This window comes from Balaenoptera borealis (assembly GCF_965194805.1).
Source record: "Balaenoptera borealis genome assembly, chromosome: 18".
Taxonomy (NCBI): Eukaryota; Metazoa; Chordata; class Mammalia; order Artiodactyla; family Balaenopteridae; genus Balaenoptera; species Balaenoptera borealis.
Genome location: NC_138877.1, coordinates 5,992,189 through 6,017,954, shown reverse-complemented (window position 1 = coordinate 6,017,954; position 25,766 = coordinate 5,992,189). Strand labels below are relative to the sequence as shown.

The 25,766-nt window shown below is 39.1% G+C and overlaps 1 protein-coding gene and 1 long non-coding RNA gene across 6 annotated transcripts in view; one reads left to right on the top strand and one right to left on the bottom strand.

Moving 5' to 3' along the window:
* LNX2 (ligand of numb-protein X 2) overlaps positions 1–23,536 on the top strand; it is an 87,657-nt gene extending 64,121 nt beyond the window's left edge. For all 4 annotated transcript variants that reach the window (XM_082365053.1, XM_082365052.1, XM_082365055.1 and 1 more), the window contains 5 exons: positions 1,238–1,375; positions 4,846–5,023; positions 9,778–10,009; positions 19,383–19,541; positions 21,295–23,536. In XM_082365053.1, coding sequence (XP_082221179.1) covers positions 1,238–1,375; positions 4,846–5,023; positions 9,778–10,009; positions 19,383–19,541; positions 21,295–21,430 — 843 coding nt within the window. In that variant the 3' untranslated portion in view covers positions 21,431–23,536. The remainder of the gene's footprint in view (positions 1–1,237; positions 1,376–4,845; positions 5,024–9,777; positions 10,010–19,382; positions 19,542–21,294) is intronic.
* Positions 1–25,766, bottom strand: part of LOC309615472 — an 80,158-nt gene that overhangs the window by 1,373 nt on the left and 53,019 nt on the right. For both annotated transcript variants that reach the window (XR_014236844.1, XR_014236845.1), the window contains one exon: positions 23,888–23,986. This is a non-coding gene — a long non-coding RNA (uncharacterized lncRNA). The remainder of the gene's footprint in view (positions 1–23,887; positions 23,987–25,766) is intronic.

The window sequence follows — 25,766 nt, the reverse complement described above, 5'->3', positions numbered from 1 at the left end:
ACTAATTCTGTACATTGAAGTAAAGTCACAGATGGAGCGTCTCACCACTTCACACCATGCAATCGAATGATGTGAAGTATCAGAATTTTCAACATCAGGATTCTACTTTTGTATTTACCCCTTAGATCAAGTACCCAGACTCTGTGCTTTGGGAATCTGGCCACGTATTAAGTGTTTTTCTTTCAGTTATTTTGAGGAACTTGTTTGAAATTTAGTTGAAGAAAATGCTTGAATAAGCAAATGTTTTTTAGGTGGACATAAAAATTAACACTTACTCTCCAGTTTAAAAACTAAAAATAATACAGTGATGTATGTCAGTTTATCTCAATACTTGGGGAAAGAACTGAAAATAGTGATTTCTTAACATTACTGACTATAATCATGAGGGAGGTCCCCACTTTCTACCACAATTCCTTGAAAGCAGGCCATCATAATTTCCCATAGGAGTAATAATGCAATTGGGAATTGTGGTCATGACCAAGAGTCACCCTCAGATATATCAGGCCTGTACTTTAAAAGCAAAGATAAAATAACTTTTAAAAGTAGATGTACATCTACGTTTAAAATATATATGGATATAGATAATGGGCCTCTAAATTTAAAATGATAGTCACAAACCTGTAAGATAATTAACGTAACAGGTGTGTGTGCAATACACACACTATATATATTTATATAAATACAATCTTATACAGGATCTCTAGAATCATTCTTTCCAGGATTATTTAAGCTGATGTCCTATTTTTGACTCAAACTTATAGCAAACAGAAACAAAGCTGTGCATACTTTCGCTGATTATTACTTCCAAAATAGCCACCATGGAATTTATTTTTAAAGTCACAGTGGATTTTAATCAGGTTTCGAATCAGTTCTTCCTATTACATTCTTTCCTTTGCTCTCTCCCTCACAACGCCAAGGCCAACCTTGAAGGGGCAGAGAAGTATCAGAAGAAAGTTACCCTTCAGGAAATCATGGGGAGAGAAGAACACGGGCAGTTTGCTTTGCCTGGGTTGTGTGGAGGTGGGCCTGGGGAGAGTCTGTCCAAGAGCCGTGCACGTGCGTCTCAGCTGCAGACGTCTTAAAACATGAGCTCACAAGACGAGCTCCCTTCTCCGACCACCGGGTGCCTGTGGTCCCCCCCAGGCAAGGCACTGGCTCGGTGAGGAGGAGTGCCTGTGCTTTGTGAAATGAGAAGCATCGTTAATGAGTGGCAGTCGTGTCTGTGTGTTTTCTCCAGGCTAGTGGAGAGACGGTGAATTTAACAATTGCTAGACCAGGGAAACCCCAGCCGGGAAACGCTGTCCGAGAAGCAGGAACTCAGAGCAGCCAGCACCACGCACAGCCGCTGCCTTACAACAGACCCAGCTCACATAAGGTAAGGTGCCTTGTTTGTGGTTCTTAATTCATCCACCCTCAAAGGATGATCGTTACAAGCTGGTAAGATTTATGAGGGCTGTTAACTCTGTTGAGAAGGTGCACGTAGGTGTTCGGGATGCGCAATGTGTTTTGCTGCCTTGGAGAGTGACTGCATTGTCTCAGTCCCTCAGCCAGTAGAGCTTCTTGGTGGGGAAGGACCCTCTGCCAGGTGATTGATGAGAAATGTTTGATTGTCCAGAAAAAATCTCCGGTTTTAGTTCTGCTTGAAAGTGGGGTTTATCTTGGCTTACTCATTTAAATGTGACAGTTGGTTGTGTAATTGAAAAAGCATAGTGAAGACAGTGATTGACAGCCTGTACTTAGCAACTGGGTAGCTTGCCTACAGCAGAGTTAGATATGTGCATATTAAACATATAACTCATAAATTTCGATAGCTACATGTATAGCATATTTTTTTTTGTTATATGAATAGTATAGGAAGACTGCCCTAAATCTTTTAAAATTCTTGTATGTTGAGGTTCTTCCCTGCTTCTTCAATATTTCACCGGTTTTATAATATATACCAAGGTCATTTACCTGTGCTGAGAATCTTGATACTGTCTCACTTTAGTTGCAGAAATTTAAAAAGGGTGGTAGTTTATTCTTTTTTTTTTTGGTAGTTCATTCTTGATATTGTTTCCTTCATTTGAATTCACTTTCTGGTAGGCTGGGATTTTTTATTTTTTTATTTTTTTCCCCCTTGTTTTTCGGCTGAGCATGTGGGATCAAACCCGTGCCCCCTGCAGTGGAAGCACAGAGTCTTAACCACTGGACTGCCATGGAAGTCCCAGGCTGGGATTTTTTAAATGATGTTTACTCAACTGTGTGAAAATATAAGCTAAATATGAGCTTCCAAAGTCACTCTAAGTAAAATTACAAATTACTAAACAAAAACATCTGTTGGTCTGCTTAAAACCACAGGAAGTTCCCTGTGTGCTAAAATGACTTCTTAATGTAAGTACAGTATTTGAGAGAGTACTTAACCTTTGGAATGTCACAGGTACCCTAAGAAAGCATCCCTTAAAGGCACAAGTACTTTTGGCCCATCAGGTTTATCTGGTTTTCTGAGCTCAAGTACAGACTTGTCACTGGTCTTTGGTTTAGTTAATACTTTTAAGAAATTGTAACCACAGACTTGTTCTCATTTCTGAACTGAAACTGAAATGTATGAAGGAAACCTATAATATTGCCTTCATGACAATGACTATGAAAAAGGAGTTACTGTTTTAGAGTTTTGAATAGTTTCATATGGCTTGTCCTTACTTTATGCATTACATATATATTCCTAAAATTACAATATAAGGCAAAAATTGATTATTGAACCTTTTATGTCATTGAATTTTACAATAATTTGAGATACGAGTGTCTATGACATGATTTTAAGACAATTTTTAAAACTACTTAGTCATTCCAACATTCATATAGAGAACTCTGCTTATTTGTTTGGGGCACATATTTTTCTCTCAACTCTGCTGCTAACTCTTATTGTCTTTAATTTTCTGTGACAATGTTTTAAATAGTAATGCTGAATTTACTCTTATTCTGTGTACTCTGCAACTATTATTGGTTAGAACAGCCACATGTAATGTACTTTTAAGTGTTAGCTATTTGCTACTAATATACTGCATTTGTTATATAAAATCCTGATTTAGAAAAATAAGGGTCTCCTAGGGAAAATAAACAGATTCACAAGAAAACCTATTCAGATGATTATAATCATCATTAAAAATTGCAGTATACATTAGCCTGCTGCTAGGCCTCTTAAGTAGCTGCTTAGATAAACATTTGTATGATTTAGAACTTTCCTTGAAGTATTCTGAGTATAATCTTTTAAGTTTGGTTTGGTTCCTGAGGAAAAAAAAATGTATATATATCTGAGCCATCTAGAGGAATAAAAGAAGCACCTTTAATTGATTAAATACTTGCAAGCCAAAAGTGCTTATAAATATACTCAAGACTGAGTTTACATGAGTTGTCTTCATAATAAAGTGGGTTTTGCCCAATTTTGAAGGATACTAAGATAGATTTTATACCTTTAAACAGGAGACTGCCTTAAGACATTTCCAGGTTTTCTACTAGGTCATAACGTTTTCTAGGAACACTTGGCTGTTATTGCAGGTAGTTCCCTTAATAAAATTTCAAGAGTACATGGATTCCAGGACCAGAGAAAGGGAGATGGGCCTGCAGTTCCAGGGCCTGATTCACAGATTTGTCAACACTTTCAAATAATGTCACTAAAGGAATGTTATAATTCTGTAAATGTAACTCATATTTCTATTGTTGATATTGTTAATAATGTTAATTATTATCTGTATTTTCTCAGAGTTGATAAATGTTGGAAACCTTTTGAGACATTAGCTTCCACTGTTACATTTAACAGGACAGTAATCATGTGGTGTGGGTACATATAAACAATATGTATACATATTATGTGCACGTATGCAAAGCATATGTTTATATATTTGCATCTGCTCAAATCCCTATGCAGGAACTTACAGTTGTTATGATTTGGGGCAAGCTACATGACCTCTCTAAGTTGTTTCTCCATCCATAAAATGGGGCCAATAATAGTACTTACTTTTCAGGACCACTGTGAAGATTAATGAAATGATGCATGTAAAGCTGTGAGCTTTTTTGCACATAGTTAAGCCTTCGATAAATGTTATTTTAATATTCGTATTGCATATGTACACCTTGATTTTATTGAATGCTAATTCAAAAGAAAAGTATTTTAGATTCTCCTTTTCTTACTTCCAGGAGTATCTCAGTAATAGGTAACAGTAACAAATGTCAATAAAAATAGCTTTTCCCTGAGAATATAGTTTGTTGGGGATTGATTTCCCTGTTATTAACTTCAAAAATTCAATTATTTCATATCCTTTTAGCTTTTCACAAATTTTGAAGGTAGATTTGCACCTGCTTCATGATTGAGTGCTCTGATAACCCTTGTTAGTCAGAATCAGAAGACAGCTCTGTAGCTTTTTTCTGGCAGTTAGTAAAATCCACACTTTTATACTATGTCAACTTTTCTCTCAAAGAATATAGGAGAAAAATGGAAGTAAAATTAATTGGCTTCTCTTCAGAATCTTAAAATTCAAATGCATTATTTACTTTTTTAGAACTGATCATATCTGGGAGCTGAAGGTAATTATACAAATCATATGCTTATCTTACTTTGACTTCCCCTATGTCAACAGTCCTGAGTTTTTCCGTTCCATATATAGTCCTGTGAAAATACAGTAGTCCAAAGTTTGCCATTGTGATCCACAGGGCTCATGTGCCTCTGAAGAACTGTGTATTGCTTTCAGTTCTATAGTGATTTTTTTTTTAATGACGACTTTATAATTGCCACGTTATGTTTTGACTTTAGCTGTCATTACTTCAACTATATATATTAATTACCCAATAAATTTTTCCTCTCATGTTCAGGATCTTGCCCAGTGTGTTACATGCCAAGAAAAACACATTACTGTAAAGAAGGAACCACACGAGTCCCTTGGAATGACAGTAGCTGGGGGCCGAGGAAGTAAAAGTGGGGAACTGCCCATCTTTGTGACCAGCGTGCCACCTCATGGCTGCCTTGCACGTGACGGCAGAATCAGGAGAGGTAAGCTAGGCTCTTGTGCAGTTTCACCAAATCTCCAGCAGTCAACTTACATTTTTAAAAGTAAAAAATGTCTATAAAGTTTTCTATTAAACATGGCTTTTTAAAATCCTTTAAAATGTCTTGTACATACTGGAAGCATAAAGCCTCTCTATAAGGTTAGAAAAATGCCTAACGTAAAGGGAAATTGCTGAAGCTTAATAATCTTTCTAACAGTTACTCTGTTGGATTATTTTATGTTGGAAAAGACCCTCTAAGAGATTTATGCTTCCAGCATTATGGTAGACCAGATACTTTGAAGGAGCATCTCACTGAAATACACTTGTTGCCTAGTAAAAAGGTGTCTAGGTGGGAGGAGGATCACAGAAGAGGTGGAGCAGAGACAAACTTAATAAAAAGGAGTGGTGTTTAGGGATTAATTCATTCACAATTTCACAGCCCCCATTGATTGATACTATATAATCTGTATGGGCGGGGGTGGTAGTGGTAAATAGCATTCTCCATACACTTGGTTTGTTCATATGGAAAAGTGAGTCTTGAAAGCTGTTTCTCCAAAAATGAAGTTGGAGCCCTGCCTCACACCATACACAAAAATTGACTGATCCAAGACCTAAATGTAAGAGCTAAAACTTTTAGAAGAAAATCAAGTGTAAACCCTCATGGCCTTGGATTATGCAACAGATTAATCAATGGTTATCATAGATATGACACCAAAAACACAAGCAATAAAAACAACAGAAACGATCAATGAAACTAAAAGCTGGTTCTTTGAAAAGATGAACAAAATTGATAAACCTTTAGCCAGACTCGAGAAAAAAAGGGAGAGGGTCTAAATCAATAAAATTAGAAATGAAAAGAGGAGCAGCTACAACCACCAATGCAACAGAAATATAAAGGACCATAGAGACTACTACAAGCAACTCTATGGCAATAAGGGACAAGCTAGAAGAAATGGACAAATTCTTAGGAAAGGTACAATCTCCCAAGACTGAACCAGGAAGATATAAAAAATATGAACCGATGAATTACAAGTACTGAAATTGTATCTGTCATTAAAAAACTCCCAATAAACAAAAGTCCAGGACCAGATGGCTTCATAGGAGCATTCTATCAAACATTTAGAGAAGAGCTAACGCCTATCCTTCCAAAACTATTACAAAAAATTGCAGGAGGAGGAGCACTTCCAAACTCATTCTATGAAGCCACCATCACCCTGATACCAAAATCAGACAAAGATACCACAAAAAAGGAAAATTACAGGCCAATATCACTGATGATGAACATAGACTCAAAAATCCTCAACAAAATACTAGCAAACTGAATCCAACAGTACAATAAAAGGATCATACACCATGATCAAGTGGGATTTATCCCAGGGGTGGAAGGATTTTTCAATATCCACAAATCAATCAGTGTGATACACCACGTTAACAAATTGAAGGATAAAAACCATATGATCATCTCAATAGATGCAGAAAAAGCTTTTGACAGAATTCAACATCCATTTATGATAAAAACTCGCCAGAAAGTGGGCATGGAGGGAACCTACCTCAACATCATAAAGGCCATATATGACAAACCCACAGCTAACATCATACTCAATGGTGAAAAGCTGAAAGCATTTCCTCTAAGATCAGGAACAAGACAAGGATGTCCACTCTCGCCACTTTTATTCAACATAGTTTTGAAAGTCCTAGCCACAGCAATCGAGAGGAGAAAAGGAAATAAAAGGAATCCAAATTGGAAAAGAAGTGAAACTCATTGTTTGCAGATGACATGACACTATATACAGAAAATCCTAAACACGCTACCAGAATACTACTACAACTCACCAATGAATTCGATAAAGTAGCAGCATACAAAATTAATATACAGAAATCTGTTGCATTTCTATACACTAACAATGAAAGATCAAAAAGAGTATTAAGGAAACAATCCCAATTGCCATTGCATCAAAAAGAATAAAATTACCCAAGAATAAACCTACCTAAGGAGGCAAAAGACCTGTACTCTGAAAACTATAGTAAGACACTGATGAAAGAAATCAAGGATGAGACAGATGGAAAGATATGAAAGAAATCAAGGATGAGACAGATGGAAAGATATATACCATGTTCTTGGATTGGAAGAATCAATATTGTCAAAATGACTGTACTACCCAAGGCAATCAGCAGATTCAGTGCAATTCCTATCAGATTACCAATGGCATTTTTCACAGATTCAGTGCAATTCCTATCAGATTACCAATGGCATTTTTCACAGAACAGTAAATTTTAAAATTTGTATGAAAACACAAAATGCCCCGAATAGCTAAAGCAATCTTGAGAAAGAAAAATGGAGCTGGAGGAAACAGGCTCCCTGACCTCAAACTATACTACACTGCTACAGTAATCAACAGAAATATAGATCAATGGAACAGGATAGCCCAGAAATAAATACACGCACTTATGGTCTATTAATCTACAGATGGCCGAAAGGCATGTGAAAAGATGCTCAACATCACTAATTACTAGAGAAATGTAATCAAAACTACAATGAGGTATCACCTCACACCAGTCAGAATGCCCATCATCAAAACGTCTACAAATAATAAATGCTGGAGAGGGTGTGGAGAAAAAGGAACCCTCCCTACAATGCTGGTGGGAATGTAAATTGGTGCAGCCACTATGGAGAACAGTATGGAGGTTCCTTTAAAAACTAAAAATAGAGCTACCATATGATCCTGCAATCCCATTCCTGGGCCTGTATTTGGAGATCATCATGATTTGAAAAGATATGTGCACCCCGATATTCACATCAGCACTATTTACAATAGCCAAGACATGGAAGCAACCTAGGTGGTCCGTCAACAGATGGATGGATAAAGAAGATGTGGTACATATTACAATGGAATATTACTCAGCCATTAAAAAAAAGAAGAAGAAATATTGCCAGTTGCAGCAACATGGATGGACCTAGAGATTATCATCGTAAGTGAAGTAAGTCAGACAGAGAAAGGTTAATATCATATGATATCAACTTATATATGGAATCTAGATACAAATCAACTTATTTACAAAACAGAAACAGACTCATGGACTTTGAAAACAAACTTATAGTTACTGAAGGGGAAACGTGGTGGGGAGGGATAAATTAGGAGTTTGGGATTACAGAACCCTTGTAACTCAGTAATAAAAGACAAATAACCCGATTTAAAAATGGGCAACTGATCTGAATAGACATTTCTCCTAAGAAAATACACAATGGCCAATAATCACTTGAAAAGGTAGTGACATTAGTTATTGGGAAATGCAAATTCATCATTAGGATGAATATAGGGAAAAAAAAAAAGACAATAACGTTGGCAAGGATGTAAAGAAATCGAAACTCTCATATATTTGCCAGAGAGAATGTAAAACGGTACAACTGTTTTGTAAAACAGTTTAGCAGTTCTTCAAAAAGTTAAACAGTTGTCATATGACCCAGTAATTCCATTCCTAGAGAAATGAAAACACGTTCACAAAAACTTGTACGTGAAGGTTGATAGCAATATTTTCCATAATAGCCAAAAAGTAAAAACATCCCAAATGTCCATTTACTGGTGAATGGATGAAGAGACTGTGATTTATCCATACAATGGAATATTATTTGGCCATAAAAAGAAATGAAGTATTGATACATTCTACAATATAAATGAATCTTGTAAACATGCTAAGTAAAAGAAGCCAGTCACAAAAGACCACATGATTCCATTTATATGAAATATCCAGAAAAGGCAAATCTATAGAGATGGAAAGTAGATTCGTAGTTGCTTAGAACTCAGGGAAGGGAACTGATTACTGATGGGTACAGGGTTTTGGGGGTGGTGATAAAAATTTTCTAAAAATGACATGATGGTTGTACAATACAACTCTGTGACTATAAAACCATAAAATTACAGACTTTAATTGAATGGTATATGAATTATATCTTTAGGACAAATGACTTTAAAAAAGCCTTCTATGTGGAATTTGAGGTAATTTTATTTCCTTGTTATTTTATGTTTTCGAAGTTTTCTACAAAGAGAATGTTTTGCTTTAATAATCTGAAAAATGAAGAATTGGGGAGCAGGATTTTCTGTGGGCTTTCTTAGTACAAACGTTTGTGCTTCCTATAAAAACTAATCCTTTCCTTCCTAACCTTTTGGTTATGAGCCTCATTGCTCTTTTTTATTATATTACTTGGCAGAGCAACAAAGACTATTTTTCTTCTTCAAGCAGGACATGTTCAAATCACAAGTTTCATTTCTTTGTGTAGGCCCAAGGGTATCTTCTCTACATACTGAAATGATTGCACTGAGTGAACTATGTAGGGCTGTCTAGATGTATAAAACTGTATCAATATAAAGTAGAATATATTAAAAATTCCTTTCTAAGAGCAAAAGATCAAATCGTTTTCTAATTGGAAGGAAGCGTAAGAAGAGAAATGAAGGTGCCCAGGGCCCGTCCACAGCTATACCAGGGCTGATTGATGTGGACCCCAACTAAATTCCAGAGCCTCGAGCCAAACCTTTTCCTATATATTATTACATTATTTAAAATTTTTGAATTGTTTTGGAGTGTTGTCCATGAATTGGATTTTTCCTCAGTATTCTAAGAATTATAAAGAGAAAAACGGTCTTTTACCTTATGTCATCTGAGTTTTTGGAACTAACCTTTGTTGATTAGTTTACAGATAACAGGATTTACAGGGAAGTAATCACTTGGTGGCTCAGTTTTCTTGCTCCCTTATTTGAACAGGTGACATCTTGTTGAATATCAATGGCATCGATTTGACCAGTTTAAGTCACAGTGAGGCTGTGGCTATGCTGAAGGCCAGCGCCACGTCGCCCACGGTGGCCCTGACAGCACTGGAGGTGCAGGTTGTGGAGGAGGCCGCCCACGGCCCAGATGAGCAGCCCAGCACCGTCAGCGAGAATGAGTACGATGCCAGCTGGTCCCCGTCGTGGGTCATGTGGCTTGGGCTGCCCAGGTACTGCAGCTTCTCTGTTGTTTTACAGAAAATCACAATTGCAACCTTCATCAGGGTATAGCACAGCAAATTCACTCATTGAGGAGGAAAAAAGGCTTTAGTTAGATAAAAGCAGCAATATCAAATCAGGGTTTTTCTTAGGTTATTATATTTAAAAAGGTAAATTTGATAATAAGAACAAAGCTGAAAAGACTTACCTGTTTATAAAAATAAAGCTATTCTGTTGATTCCTACAAAAGGCTCCCAAGTGGGCCAGCTATGAGATTGGGTGGTCAGTCTCTTGCTTAGAACAGCTGTCCTTTATGAACATTCACTCTGATACATGCTTAGACTTACGTGCATTTTTCACCGGAAAAACCAGGTCAAAGTGTGGGGCCTTTCCCTATCCTAGAAGTATTTCTAAAAGCCCTACTCTTCCTACAAAGGAGTGTAAAACTGAGTTTTTATTGGACATAAGAGTCTTTAGGCCAAACCATTGGTGTTCAAGCGTTACTGCTCTTGACCCCCTTTAGGAGGAGGTCACAGCTCATGACCGGCTCACCAGCCAGGACATCCTGTAGTTGGTCGGTGTCTGGTTGTGAGACATTTTGGAAGCTCCAGGTGGTAGTTGTGTAATGTGGTATTGAGGTAGAGAGGATGTGAATTACCATCTTCATTCATTTCCAACTCAGTTAAGATTCTTATTGTACAGAAGAATTCTGAAACTAATATTTTGACTTTTAACCTGGTACGAAAATGACTGATTCTTTAAAATAAGCAATGAGAATATGCCTGTTTCTGAGCCATCTAGCTTCATTTGGAATAAATTTATAATAATTAGCATTTATACAGTGCAATATGGTTTATAAGGTACTTTCACATAAAGAATAACACAAAAAGCAAGGATATTATTGGATTTCATTAATTTTTTTTTTTTATTTTTTAATTTATCTATTTATGGCTGTGTTGGGTCTTTCGTTTCTGTGCAAGGGCTTTCTCTAGTTGTGGCAAGTGGGGGCCACTCTTCATCGCGGTGCACGGTCCTTTCACTGTCGCAGCCTCTCTTGTTGCGGAGCACAGGCTCCAGACGCGCAGGCTCAGTAATTGTGGCTCACGGGCCCAGTTGCCCCGCGGCATGTGGGATCTTCCCAGACCAGGGCTCGAACCCGTGTCCCCTGCATTGGCAGGCAGATTCTCAACCACTGCGCCACTGGGGAAGCCCCTCATTTATTAATTTAACTTGCTGACTTGTCCTCTCAGTTAAAAGAAGGAAAAAAACAAGTAAGAGGGCATAAAACTGTAATAGAATAACTGTTTCAGGGAACTCGAGGGCCTTTGTGGAGAGAGATTTTTCATGACAGAGATGATTAACTGCTTCATATGTTTATTCCATGCACCAAAACTGATATTTTTCCCCATTAAAAAGTCAACATAGATTTAAATGGTTCCCGTTCAATTCCTGCAGACATGCCATCTAAGTTGTGAGGTGTCAGCCATCAGAAGGAACCTAACTGATCTTATTAAACACTCAGCCCAGAACTTTGTGTGTGAAGTTGTGCCCTCATGCTGAGCAGTTCTGCCCAAGTGCCCACCTCTGCTGCTGCACAGGCGGAGACCAACGGCATCCTGGAGAAACCCCCATGCTTCTTGTAGCTTTCCTTATCTGTTATTCCAGGCTAGTTTTGGGGTCAGTACCTCTTCCTTTGTTCAGAGCATTTTCTGATGTGCCAGGAATAGTAACAAGGATTTTAGATGAGAAATGCACAGGATAGTACAAGGCAATCTACAGAGTCGATGCAATCCCTATCAAATTACCAATGGCATTTTTCACAGAACTGAAACAAAAAATTAAAAAATTTGTATGGAAACACAGAAGACCCCAAATAGCCAAAGCAATCCTGAGAAGGAAAAATGGATAAGCGATCAAGATGGCGAAGTAGTAAGATGTGAAGCTCACCTTCTCCCACAAATACATCTACATGTGGAACAGTTCTCACAGAGTATCTACTGAATGCTGGCAGAAGACCTCAGACTGCTGAAAGGGCAAGAAAATAGTCACATAACCAGGTAGGACAAAAGAAAAAAGAGAAAAAAAAAGAAAGAAAGGAATCAGGATGGGACCTGTGCCCCTGGGAGGGAGCTGTGAAAGAGGAAAGGTTTCTGCACCCTGGGAGGCCCCCTCACCAGTGGGGAGATCAGCCAGGACAGAAGGGGAGCTTCAGAACCTCAGAGGAGAATGCAGCAGCTGGTTTTATGGCAGCCACAGCAGTGGGAAGACTGCACAGATGGTCAGTACCACCACCCTGCACTCCCCAGCCTGAGACACATGTCCGCCAGTGCAGGTGGGTGCTGGAACTTGGCCTTTGGAGATCAGACCTGGGGAAAGGACTGGGGTTGGCTGTGCAGAAACAGCCTGGGCTGAAATCTACTGCGACTGCACCTGAGGGTGTACATGGAGGAAGCCTTAGAGGCCAGGCACCATTGTTTGGGGGATGCACAAGGGGAGGGGCAGGACCTTCCATTGTAGCCTTCTTCCCTGTGTGTGCGCTCAGAGGTCAGGACACTGCCTGCACAGGCTCCAGGAGCAGTAGCAAGCCACCTCCTGCCCAGACGCCAGGAGCAGTCACAAAAGCCACTACCACCTCCCTCCTGGACTACAGGAGTGGTCGTGAGCTACCTCCGCTCCCATCATGTGTTCCAGGGGTGAGCCTGAGCTGCCACCACCAGCAGGAATCCCAGGACCAGGAATCAGCACACCCCCTATCAAGGGGATAATGACCAGCACATGCTGAGGAAAGAGGCGACATGCATCCATACTAAAAACAACCGTCACACCAAATATATTAAACCCACACAAGCTACACAGGGACGCCCCTGAGTATAAACAGCCCTCCAAGACCACAGAGTAACAGATACATAACTAAATATTAGAAATACAAGGAAATATAAGAAATATAAGGGAAATGAAGAAGCAGAGGAACCACTCCCAATTAAATGACCAGGAGAATTCCCCAGAAAGAACAAACAATGAAACAGACCTCTTCAGTATTTTCATTATCTCCTTGTCAAAATGGTGTCTATTAGACTGAAGGAATTAAGAAAGGCTATGGACAGAAATGCAGAGTACTGTAAAAATGAGCTAGAAACTACAAAGAGGAACCAAGAAAAATAAGAAAACTCATTTGCAGAGATGAAAGCTGAGCTAAAGGCAATGAACAGCAGAATGAATAAGGCAGAAAAACGAATAAGTGACCTGGAAGGTAGAATAATGGAAATCACCCAATCAGGACAGCAGACGGAAAGCCAAACGAAAAATAATGAAAGCAATATGAGACCTATGGGATAAAGTGTGCCAATCTACTTATAATAGGAATTCCAGAAGGGGAAGAAAGAGAAAAGGGAACCAAAATGTATTTGAAAAAATTGTGGCTGAAAAATTCCCAAACCTAAAGAAGGAAACATATCCAGGTACAGGATAAACAAGATAAACCCAAATAGACCTACACCAAGACATATTATAATAAAAATGGCAAAAGTTAAAGAGAAGATTCTAAAGGCAGCAAGAGAAAAAGAGTTAATAATAAAGGAACCCCCCATCATAAGGCTATGATTTCTCTACAGAAACGTTGCAGGCCAAAAGGGAGTAGCGAGATATATTCAAAGTCCTGAAAGGGAAAAATATGCAACCTAGGATACTCTACCCAGCAAGATTATCATTTAGAATAGGAGGAGAGAGAAAGAATTTCTCAGACAAGCAAAAACTAAAAGAATACAGTAATACTAAACCTATCCCAAAGGAAATATTGAAAGGTCTTCTCCAAATAAAAAACAATCTATAGAAAAGAGAAAGTCACAAGTGGAAAAGTAAATCACTTAAATAAGCCAGTACACAGATTAAAAAAAAAAAAAAATTCTGTGAAAGTGATGGTAACCACAATGAACAGCGAAAGGATGAACATGAAGATGTGAGAGAGGACACCAAAATCATACAATGGGGGGAGGAGAGGAAGAAAATGGAGACTTTTTTTTTCCCTAGAATGTGTTTGGCAGTTGTAATATAGGCTCAATCTAAGGCAAACAGATATAGGAAGGGGGTAACATACTTGAAAAACAGGGTTAACCACAAATCAAAAGCATACAGTAGATTCACAGAAACCAAAAAGAAGAGGACATAAGTATAATACAAAAGGAAATCATCAAACCACTAAAGAGAAGAGAAAAAGGGACAAAGAAGAAATATAAAACCAATGAGAAAACAAGGTTTAAAATGGCAGTAAATACGTATCTATCAATAATTACCTTAAATGTCAATGATTAAATGCTCCAATCAAAAGACACAGAGTAGCAGATTGGATTAAAAAAAAAAAAAAAAAAAAAAACAAGAGCCCACAATATGCTGCCTACAAGAGACCTACTTTAGGGCAAAGGACACATACATTGAAAGTGAGGGAATGGAAAAAGATATTTCATGCAAATGGAAATGACAAGAAAGCAGGGGTTGTAATACTCAGACAAACTAGACTTTAAAACAAAGGCCATAAAGAAAGATAAAGGACACTATATAATGATAAAAGGATCAGTACAAGAAGAGGATTTTACACTCATCAACATATATGTATGTACCTATTGTAGGAGCACCCAAATACATAAATACTAACAAACATAAAGGGAGAAATGGACAGGAATACAATAATAGTAGGAGACTTTAACACCCCACTCATATCAATGGACAGATCTTCTAGACAGAAAATCAGTAAAGCAATAAAGATCCTAACTGACAGAACAGAACAGTTAGACTTCATTTATATATATTCAGGACATTACATCCAAAAAAACCCAGAATACACAATTCTTTTCAAGTGCACATGGAACATTCTCTAGGATTGACCACATAGTAGGGCAAAATACAAGCCTCATCAAATTTAAGAGTATAGAGATTATCTGAAGCATCTTTTCTGACCACAATGGCATGAAACTAGGAATTAACCACAGAAAAAGAAATAAGGGAGAAAAAAAATGGTTACATGGAGACTAAATATGCTACTAAAAAACCAGTGGGTCAACAAGGAAATCAAAGAGGAAATTTAAAAATACCTTGAGATAAATGACAATGAAAACACAACCATACAATATCTATGGGATGCAGCAAAAGCAGTTCTTAGAAGTTCATAGCAATACAGGCCTTCATCTCAAATAAACAACCTAATAAAAGAAGAAGAAGGACAAACAAAACCTAAAATCAGCAGGAGGAGGACATAATAAAGATCAGAGGGGAAATCAATAAAATAGAGATTAGAAGAATAGAAAAATAATCAGTAAAACCAAGAGCTGGTTCTTTGAAAGGACAAACAAAATTGACAAACCTCTGGCCAGGCTCACCAAGAAGAAGAGAAAGAACCCAAATATACAAAATAAGAAATGAAAAAGGAGACATAACAATCAATAGCACAGAAATACAAAAAACCATAACGGAATACTATGAACAATTATATGCCAACAAATTCAACAACCTAGAAGAAATGGACAAGTTTCTAGAAACAAATAGCCCACCAAAACTGAATCAAGAAGAAATAGGTAATTTGAACAGAGCAGTCACTAGAAGTGAAATAGAATCTGCAATTTTAAAGTTCCCTATGAACAAAAAGTCCAGGACCCAGATGACTTCACAGGCGAATTCTACCAAACATACAAAAAGGAACTTATACCGATACTTCTCAAACTCTTCCAGAAAACTGAAGAGGAGGGAACACTCCCAAAGACATTCTGTAAAGCCACCATCACCCTGATACCAAAACCAGACAAAGACACGACCGAAAAAGAAAACTACAGGCCAATATCTTTGATGAATATAGATGCAGAAATTCTCAATAACACATAAGATCATACACTATGACCAAGTGGGACTCACCCCAAGTTCGCAAGGATGGTTCAACATATGCAAATCAATCAATGTGATATACCACATCAACAAAAGACAAAAACCACGTAATCATCTCAATAGATGGAGAAAAAGCATTTGACAAAATTCAACATCCATTCATCATTTAAAAAAAAAAAACTCTTACAAAAGTGGGTATAGAGGGAACATATCTCAATACAGTAAAAGCTATTTATGACAGACCCACAGCCAATATAATACTAAATGGTGAAAAGCTGAAAGCCTTCCTGCTAAAATCTGGAACAAGACAAGGATGCCCACTCATGTCTCCTATTCAACATGGTATTGGAAGTCCCGGCCTCAACAATCAGACAAGAAATAAAAGGTATCCAAATTGGAAAGGAAGAGGTGAAACTGTCATTATATGCAGATGATATACTATATGAGAAAAACTCCACACAAAAACTACTAGAACTGATCAACGAATTCAGCAAGGTAGCAGTATACAAGATTAACATTCAGAAATCAGTTGCATTTCTTTACACCAACAATGAACTATCAGAAAGGGAATGTAAAAAACAATACCTTTTAAAATTGCACCCCCCAAAATAAAATACTTAGGAATGAACCTGACCAAGGAGGTGACAGACTTATATGCTGAGAACTATAAAACATGAATAAAGAAACTGAAGATGACTCAAAGAAATGGAAAGATATCGATTGGAAGAATATTGTTAAAATGGCCATACTACCCAAAGCAATCTACATATTTAATGCAATCCCTATCAAATGACATTTTTCACAGCACTAGAATAATCTAAAATTCATATGGAACCGTAAAAGACCCAGAATTGCCAAAGTAATCCTGAAGAAAAAGACAAAGCATAAGGCATAACCCTCCCAGACTTCACAGTACTACAAAGCTACAGTAATTAAAACAGGGTGGTACTGGCACAAAAACAGACATATGGATCAATGCAACAGAATAGAGAGCCCAGAAATAAACCCATACACCTACAGTCAATTAATCTTTGACAAAGGAGGCAAGAATACACAATGGAAAAAGGGAGTCTCTTTAGCAAGTGGTGTTGGGCAAGTTGGACAGCCACATGTAAATCAGTGAAGATACACCATACACAGGTCTCACCATACACAAAAATAAACTCAAAATGGCTTCAAGACTTAAACATAAGACATGACACCATAAAACTCCTAGAAGAGAACGTATGCAAAACTTTCTCTGATGTAAATCATACCAGTGTTTTCTTAGGTCAGTCTCCCAAGGCAATAGAAATAAAAACAAAAAACAAATGGGAACTAATCAAACTTACAAACTTTTGCACAGCAAAGGAAACCATAAACAAAACAAAAAGACAACCTACAGAATGGGAGAAAATATTTGCAAATGATGTGACCTACAAGGGCTTAATTTCCAAAATATATAAGCAGCTCACAAGTCAACAACAAAAAAAAACAAAGAACCCAATTAAAAAATGGACAGAAGATCTAAATAGACATTTCTCCAAAGATGACATACAGATAAGCCAATAGGCACACGAAAAGGTGCTCAACATCGCTAATTATTAGAGAAATGCAAATCAAAATGACAGTGATAAACCCACGCACATATGGTCACCTTATTTTTGATAAAGGAGGCAAGAATATACAAGGGAGAAAAGACAGCCTCCTCAATAAGTGGTGCTGGGAAAACCGGACAGGTACATGTAAAATAATGAAATTAGAACATTCTCTAACACCATACACAAAAATAAACTCAAAATGGATTAAAGACCTAAATGTAAGGCTAGATACTTTAAAACTCTAAGGGGAAAACATAGGCAGAATACTCTGACATAAATCACAGCAATATCTTTTTGGATCCACCTCCTAGAGTAATGAACATAAAAACAAAAATAAATGGGACCTAATTAAACATAAAAGCTTTTGCACAACAAAGGAAACTATAAACAAAATGAAAAGACAACCCACAGAACGGGAGAAAATATTTGCAAACGATGCGACTGACAAGGGATTAATCTCCAAAATATACAAATAGTTTATGCAGCTCTATATTAAAAAAAACAACCCAATCAAAAAATGGGCAGATCTAAACAGACATTTCTCCAAAGAAGACATACAGATGGCCAAATAGCACATGAAAATAGGCTCAGAATTGCTAATTATTAGAAAAATGCAAATCAAAATTACAATGAGGTATCACCTCACACCAGTCAGACAGCCATCATTAAAAAGTCTACAAACAATAAATGCTGGAAAGGGTGTGGAGAAAAGGGAACCCAACTACACTGTTGGTGGGAATGTAATTGGTACAACCACTATGGAGAACAGTATGGAGGTTCCTTAGAGAACTAAAAACAGCTACCATATGACCCAGCAGTCCCACTCCTGGGCATATCTCCAGAGAAAACCATAATTCGAAAAAATACAGGCACCCCAATGTTCACTGCAGCTCTATTTACAATAGCTAAGACATGGAAACAACCTAAACGTCCATCGACAGAGGAACAAATAAAGATGTGGTACATATATACAATGGAACACTACTCAACCATAAAAAAAGAGTGAAATAATGCCATTTGCAGCAACATGGATGGACCTAGAGATTATCATACTAAGTGAAGTCAGACAGACAAAGACAATTATCATATATCACTTATATGTGGAATCTAAAAAAAATGATACAAATCAACTTATTTACAAAACAGAAACAGACTCATGGACTTCGAAAACACACTTCCAGTTACCAAAGGGAAACATGGTAGTAAGGGATAAATTAGGAGTTTGGGGTTAACATAAACACACTACTATATATAAAAGAGATAACCAACAAAGACCTACTGTATAGCACAGGGAACTCTCTGCAATATTCTGTAATAACCTAGATGTGAAAAGAATCTGAAAAAGAATGGATATATATATATGTATAACTGAATCACTTAGCTGTACACCTGAAACACATTGTAAATCAACTATATTCCAATATAAAATTAAAAAACAGAAAAATACACAGGATAGTAAAAACCTATTTTTGAGCCCACCTATGTCAAAAGGATACCTGTCAATAAACAGCCACTGTTCTGTGGATTCTCGGAGGTCTCTATTGTATGCAAACCCGTATTCAACAACTGAGGGTCAGAGGGGCTGCCCCCTAGGGTAGCAGCTCTGGTTTTCCTAAGAGGGAGGCTCTTCCACTATGATTTGCTGGGTGTACCAGACAACTGCTCATTTGTGTTTTGTTTTTTTGCAGAAGATTCAGAATAATGAGAATAACCTGCACTGTCCTAAAATGTCAGGCCACTGTGGGACTCTTCTCCATCCCAGGAGCCTTTTTAAATGCTGATCACTGAGCTAAGAAAGTAGACCAGATGAGAAGTTCTAGCATGTTACTGCTCCCCAACAATGGTGCACGTAACATGGTGTGGAGTTATAACAAAGATGAACAGGCTATGAAAAGCCTTCACACTAATTTTTCTTGATTTCTGTTTTTGTTTATAGTGCCCTTCACAGCTGCCATGATATAGTTTTGAGAAGAAGTTACTTGGGAAGCTGGGGCTTCAGTATCGTTGGTGGATATGAAGAAAACCACACCAATCAGCCTTTCTTCATTAAAACCATTGTCTTGGGAACTCCTGCTTATTACGATGGAAGATTAAAGTGAGTCTTGTTATGTTTAATGATGTACTTTGTGCTTATTGTGATGGACACGATCTAGACTGGGGTCAGCTCCCAATCCAGCCTGATGTCTGTTCTTATAAAGTTTTATTGGAACATGCCCACGCTCACTCGTTTGCATATCACCCATGGCTGCTTCCGAGCCACGATGGCAGAGCCGAGTGGCTGTGACAGGGACCAGTGATTTGCAGAGCCTGAGATATTTATCTACCATCTGGCCCTTTACAGGAACAGTTTGCCAGCCCTGATCTAGAGTGAAGCATCACCTTTACCATCTTGGCACTCATAGGTTCAGTGCCTGTTATTAGATTAACAAAATAAAGCTGAGTCATTTGGACACACTGTGACGTGACAACTTGCTCTGAACACTTGGGTCCAGTCCTGTCATTAGGTAACTTTTTCTCTGCAGCACTTATGTCAGCCTAACATTCAATTTATGCAAGTCCACGTGGGAGGGATTTTGTTGCATTCTTGTTGTACCCCTGGCAGCCGTCACAGGGCCTTGCATGTGTAGTAAAGTCTTCGTCAGGACTGGACGGACGCTGTGTGCGCCAGGCACAGGACTAGGTGCTGGGCACGGGTTACTGAATCTTCTTAGCAACCTGTGAGGTAAGTGCTGCTGTGGTTCCTATTTTATACGCAAGACAGCTGAGGCTTCGACAGGTTAAAAACCTGCCCACAATCGAACAGCTGGGAGTAGCTGACAGTGATTTAAACCAGGACGGTGTGGCTCAGAGCCTTTGCCATTCAGCCCCGCTGCTGTCACCACGGGGCAAAAAGTACTCTCTCAGTCTCTGTGCCGCCTCTTTTTCAAAGCTCAGGCACGGTGAGAAGAAAGAGGTGTCATATCAAGAGATTACACAAACAGAGGAGACGGGTGACTAAGTTCTTAGTGCCTAGTGTTGGATGAAAGAAACGGTTCTTGAAAAGTGGGTGCCGACAGCCTAGTCAGAGGGCTGCACAAATGGGGAATCTACGCTGTTTGCAGACGCAAAGTGACGGCTCGAGAACACTGGGACAAGTCCATCGGGGTTAGCTTGCTCCGGACCAGTCTCATCCTGACACAGATGGAAAAATCATTATTTTAGGAGGAAAGAGGAGTGGGGGGATGACTTCACCGTTCTCCTGGCCAAGTTACTCAACCAGTCTGGGTCTCATGCAGATTAGAAACTAACTTCCACTTACTTCCAAAAAGAAACTGAAGTAGCTCACAATAAAGTAGCATATTTGTATTCAAACTAAAGACTGAAAATCATAAAGGACAGAAAGGTCTTCAGATTCATCATCCGTTGGTGGTAATTCGGCTTGGAGGACGGTGAGCATCCGTAGCTGAAAGAGGAGGTGTGGGTCTTAGTCTCAATTAATTGAGCCCTCGAATGTATGAGCTGTTAAGAATGAACAGTGAAAATCAGCAACACCATCCAAATGTATCATCTGGTATTTTTAAGAGGCAGCAGATTTATTCTCTTAACTATATGTTGCTTAAGCTTATATGAAAATTATTCTGCTTGCCCTTAAAATCATCTACCAGTTAGAGGAGAGGCTGGCAAGGGGTGTCCTTGATTGGCAAGGGAAAGCCAACATAGGCTTAAAAATCACCCCAGATCTCTCTCGAAGTAAACAGCGTAGCTTAGTCATTGACAGTGGTTAAGTGCGGTTTTCCTGCGAAGCAAGTCCCGGGATAACAGTTTCAGAATCATGGAAACAGTGACTATCTCTGTCTGTCGTTGTGCAGGTGTGGAGACATGATCGTGGCCGTAAACGGCCTGTCGACCGTGGGCATGAGCCACTCGGCGTTGGTCCCCATGCTGAAGGGGCAGAGGAGCAAAGTCACGCTGACAGTGGTCTGCTGGCCTGGCAGCCTGGTGTAGATTCTGAAGTTGGTTTTAAGTCAAACATCTTCCTTTTTTTAGGGCTTGGAAAGAAAACCCTTTGGTTTTGTCGAGTTTCTGTTTGTTAGGGGCTGCTGACACAGCTGGGTATACGCAGGGTCAAAACCACGAGGCTCGTCCTTTGTTATTTAAATGGTTTCCTTCCGTTTGCCAGCTCAGTGCCCAGTGCCCATCTTCCACTAACCCTTGTGAGACCACATTTTCAGAATTCAGATTCTCAGCTGTCAAAATGTGAGCTATAATAATGAATGAAGTCTGCCCAAACTGTGAGCCAGCCGGCTGGGTCAGACGACTTCTGGTGGCTCTGTTTTCAATAACTGAGTCATAAAATGAGTTCCACGTGCCCAAGACGGGCAGCGTGTGCTGCCCCTGGGGCGGCAGTGCTGGGAATGGATGCGTACTGAGTTTGGATAAGCCTTTCCCAGTTTACACCGGTGCCACATTTCAAAACTTCATACTGCTTATAAGGTGATTTTTCTGGCTTATTTTATTTCTACTTTAATCTCAGTACTCATAGATGAAGACATTAAGGTCTGAGACCCCATAAAGAGATTTTTTAAAAATAATGTACCATTATTAGAATAGTAGAGAATAAAAGATAACACTATCCAGTGACAAAGGAATTTGGGAGATAATTATAGTTTAGAGCTGGAGATGGTAAAAGCTGCATTTACTTGGATGGTCCAAAAGCATTAAAGATTCATTTCCAAAAGAATGTTTTGTTATGTAGGAAAATTTTGAAGCAGTTTTTGCTAAAAATCGTTTTCTAGAGTTTGTATTATACTCCTGTCAGCAAACTTGGCTGGAAATGTTTCTGTGATTCATGTATTAAATTAGATGATAAAAATGAAACCATATTGCTGTTAAATGCACATTCATATATATCACAGCTAAGTAAAGACACACCTTTTTTATTTTATTCTCTTGAGTGTTTTAGAAACCCTTATTTTTCCCCATTATTTCTTTACTTAGTTATTTCAGGAAAAATTCTGAAAGATACTAACATCTGAAACCTGCTATGCCAGATTTTAAAAAAACTTTTCAATCAGTCCTTGGTCACTAGACTAGCTCATGTTTTTTGAAAAGTTTTTGAAAACTGACCAGCCCATTTTGTTTGTCCTTTAACCATCATGGTTGTCCATTGGAAGCCCACATAAAGAAGTGAATACGAGGAAAGTCTTTACCTTATGAATATTATGCATACTTGAAAAAAGTTTCATTTAGAAATCTAGTTCAGAATCTGAGCTAATTTACAAGTGACCTCTAATAAACGGTGTTGATCAGAGAATGTATTTCAGAATACTACAGTATATTATGAAGCATGACCACTTCATTTCAAAACTTAGCAGTTGCCTTGCTGGGGTTTATTGTTTCTGTAGCGTGTCACAGATTATTCCAGTGAGTTTTTTAACGATGTTTTTTAAACATATCTCTTGACTAAATAAGAAATGGCAACAATAATCGTTACTGACTTGTTCAAGCCCTTAGCGACACTGTATGATCAGCAGTTAACCAAGATACAGTGGGATGCCCTGTGCAGTATATTACTGTTATGTGATGACTGGCTTTTGAAGCAATTTGATATTGAAATGCTTTGTTATTCTAATTGACATGGAACAAGTTTTCTTTCCTGCTCCCCAAATAGAATTTTGTAGCCTACTTTGCTATTTTTTAAAACATTTTGTAAGAACGCATCATTCCTGGGGAGTGATCACCCATCAACAAATATCTTAACTGCCACTTTGTTATAAATAAAATGCTTACAGCAAACCTGGTGATAAAATGAATATTTTGAAAGATGGCTTTTTTCCAATATTATTTTTATCGTGGAAATCTTGAAATCAGTTTAAGCTAATTTGGTTTTATTATAAAAGACTATAGCTTTTGGTCAGAATGATATTTGGTGATGGAAACTTGTTCATAATTTATTGATACTGTCGAAATATTTAAATTCTCTCATTTTAAGCTTAGATATTTTGATTTGTTCTGTGCCTTCAGTTTACATTACTTCAGGATTTTTCAGATGTGTTTAAATAATGGTGTGATAATCATTTAGGATGGAAATAAAAATCATCCTTTCCGTAAGAGCGACACTGTCTCTTTCTTGCACAGCAGATGCTGACTCATGGGTGGTCCTTGTTTTTGTTCGTGGCGTCACGTCATCACGACGATATCCCAAGCCTGAAGACTTGGGATCACGAATCCATCTCCTAATTCTCACTGCTGTAGGCAGAACACAGGCGATCCCTACTGACACTCGGGATGTCAGCCTGTACAGGACCTCTAGACGGTGGCCACTGAGCACAAGAAATGTGACTAGTGCCACGTGTTGACATGCTAATACCTTGGCTGTATTGGGTTGTATAAAGTTATTAATTTGACCAGTTGTTTACCTGACTGTGGTTACTAGGAAGCTATCTCACCGCCGTGGCTCACCTGGCGTTTCTGTTGGACGGCAGCCCCGGTTTCCTCACCCGCACCTACCAGGCGGTCCTGACACTGGGAGTTCTGTTCTTGGAGAGCTTTGCTCACTCCCTGCATTAAAAAAAAAAAAAAAGTTTTAGTTGAAAGTTAGCTCCCAATTTCCTAGTAAGTTAAGCTCAAACCAAGGCCTCTGGTCCAACCCCAATCAGGATTTCCACAGCTCCAGAGCCCCATTCACCTCCACACACACTGGTGGCGTCCCCTCCCGTGTCCCTGGGGTGCTCTCCCTTCTCTGCACGTTCGCAGGGTCCCGTATGTGGAGGCATAGCTTGCACGCCGCCCCCTCTTGCCTCCACGCCCCACTTTCAAGAGAATGATCCTCCTTATGATGAATCTCAGCATGCCTTTATACTGGACTTTATTTTGGCTCTGGTCACCTACTTACTGTCATAGTTTTAAGTACCGTCTTTGATTGCCACCTTGCCATTCTGAATACCACTGATGCCCTGGGTCTGTAGCTCCCACAGTCTGTAGACTAAGCATCCTATTGCTTTAGGGCCCCTACATCTCAGTCCTGCAAAACTGAAATGTTTTCCCAAGCCTCTGCCTACTTCCACTCTTTCAATCCAGACTCTCATGACAGCAGAGTAACTCTCCTAAACCCCAAGCGGATTATCACTGACCGTATCCCTGCCCTGTGTGCAGGTCTTCAGCGGTTCCGCGTCGTCTGCACAGCAGCTCAGCACCGCGTGGAAGGCCCCTCACGACCTGGTCCCACCCCCCCCGCCTCTCTTCTAAACCACCACCCGCGCCCTGCCCTCCTGGGTCTCCGTGGCTGGCTTGGCTCAAGTGACATCACCTCCTTGAGAAATCATTATCGACCTCTCAGGGCAAACACCTTTTTCCTCCTAAAAGATTTTATTATATTGCATTTTTATGGTCTCGATGTGTGCTAGGAAAACTTGTCAGGTAGATGCTTGAATACCACTGTTTCAAACAGTTTTTAAAACTAGACATTAAATATCAGATTCTGCACCTTCTGAAGAACCCAAGGTATTCCAGAGAGAGAAGCTAGGCCTCCTGTGCTTTTCTGTTCCAGGGTCACATCCACGACACGTGACCACCAGTTGTCACATCTCCTTAGGTCTTCCTTGGCTGTGAGGCCACTTTCTCAGACTTTCCTTGTTTATGAGGATCTTGACAGTGTTGAAGAGGACGGACGGGGACACTGCAGGACGCGCTCTATCGGCGTTTGTCTACTGTTCCTCACGATTAGCCTGGGATCATGGGTTTGGGGGAGGAAGAGCGCCATTTTCCTCTTGTCGTATCGAGGGTACGTACTGTCAACAGGATTTATGACTACTGATGCTGCCCCTGACCACCTGGCCCAAGTGGGTCCGGCTTCTCCACAGTGAAGTGCTCTTCCGTCTGACCCTCCCTCTCCACCCAAAAGCTCTGTCCCCTCTGCACTGTCGACTCTGGCCACCCCTGCAGTCTAACGTGACCACCAGTATTGTGGTTCCTCCTTGTCGTCTTCTCCAATTAGTCATTATTATGATTGTTCTAAACAGTCAAGATTTGTTTAGATTTAGTTTCTGAACTATGTGAATACAGAAAAACTGACACCAGCACAGTTTGTAGTCGTTCTTACTACAATAATATCCCACAAGGAACATGTGGAGAAGAGTTACTGACACCCCATGTTCATTGCAGCATTGTTCACAATAGCAAAGATCTGGAAATAACCTACATGTCCATCAATGGATAAAAACATGGTGTATGTAAACAATGGAATACTATTTAGCCATAAGAAATAAATCCTGCCATATGGGACAACATGGATGGACCTGGAGGGCAACATGCTAAATTAGATAAGTCACAGAGAAGGACA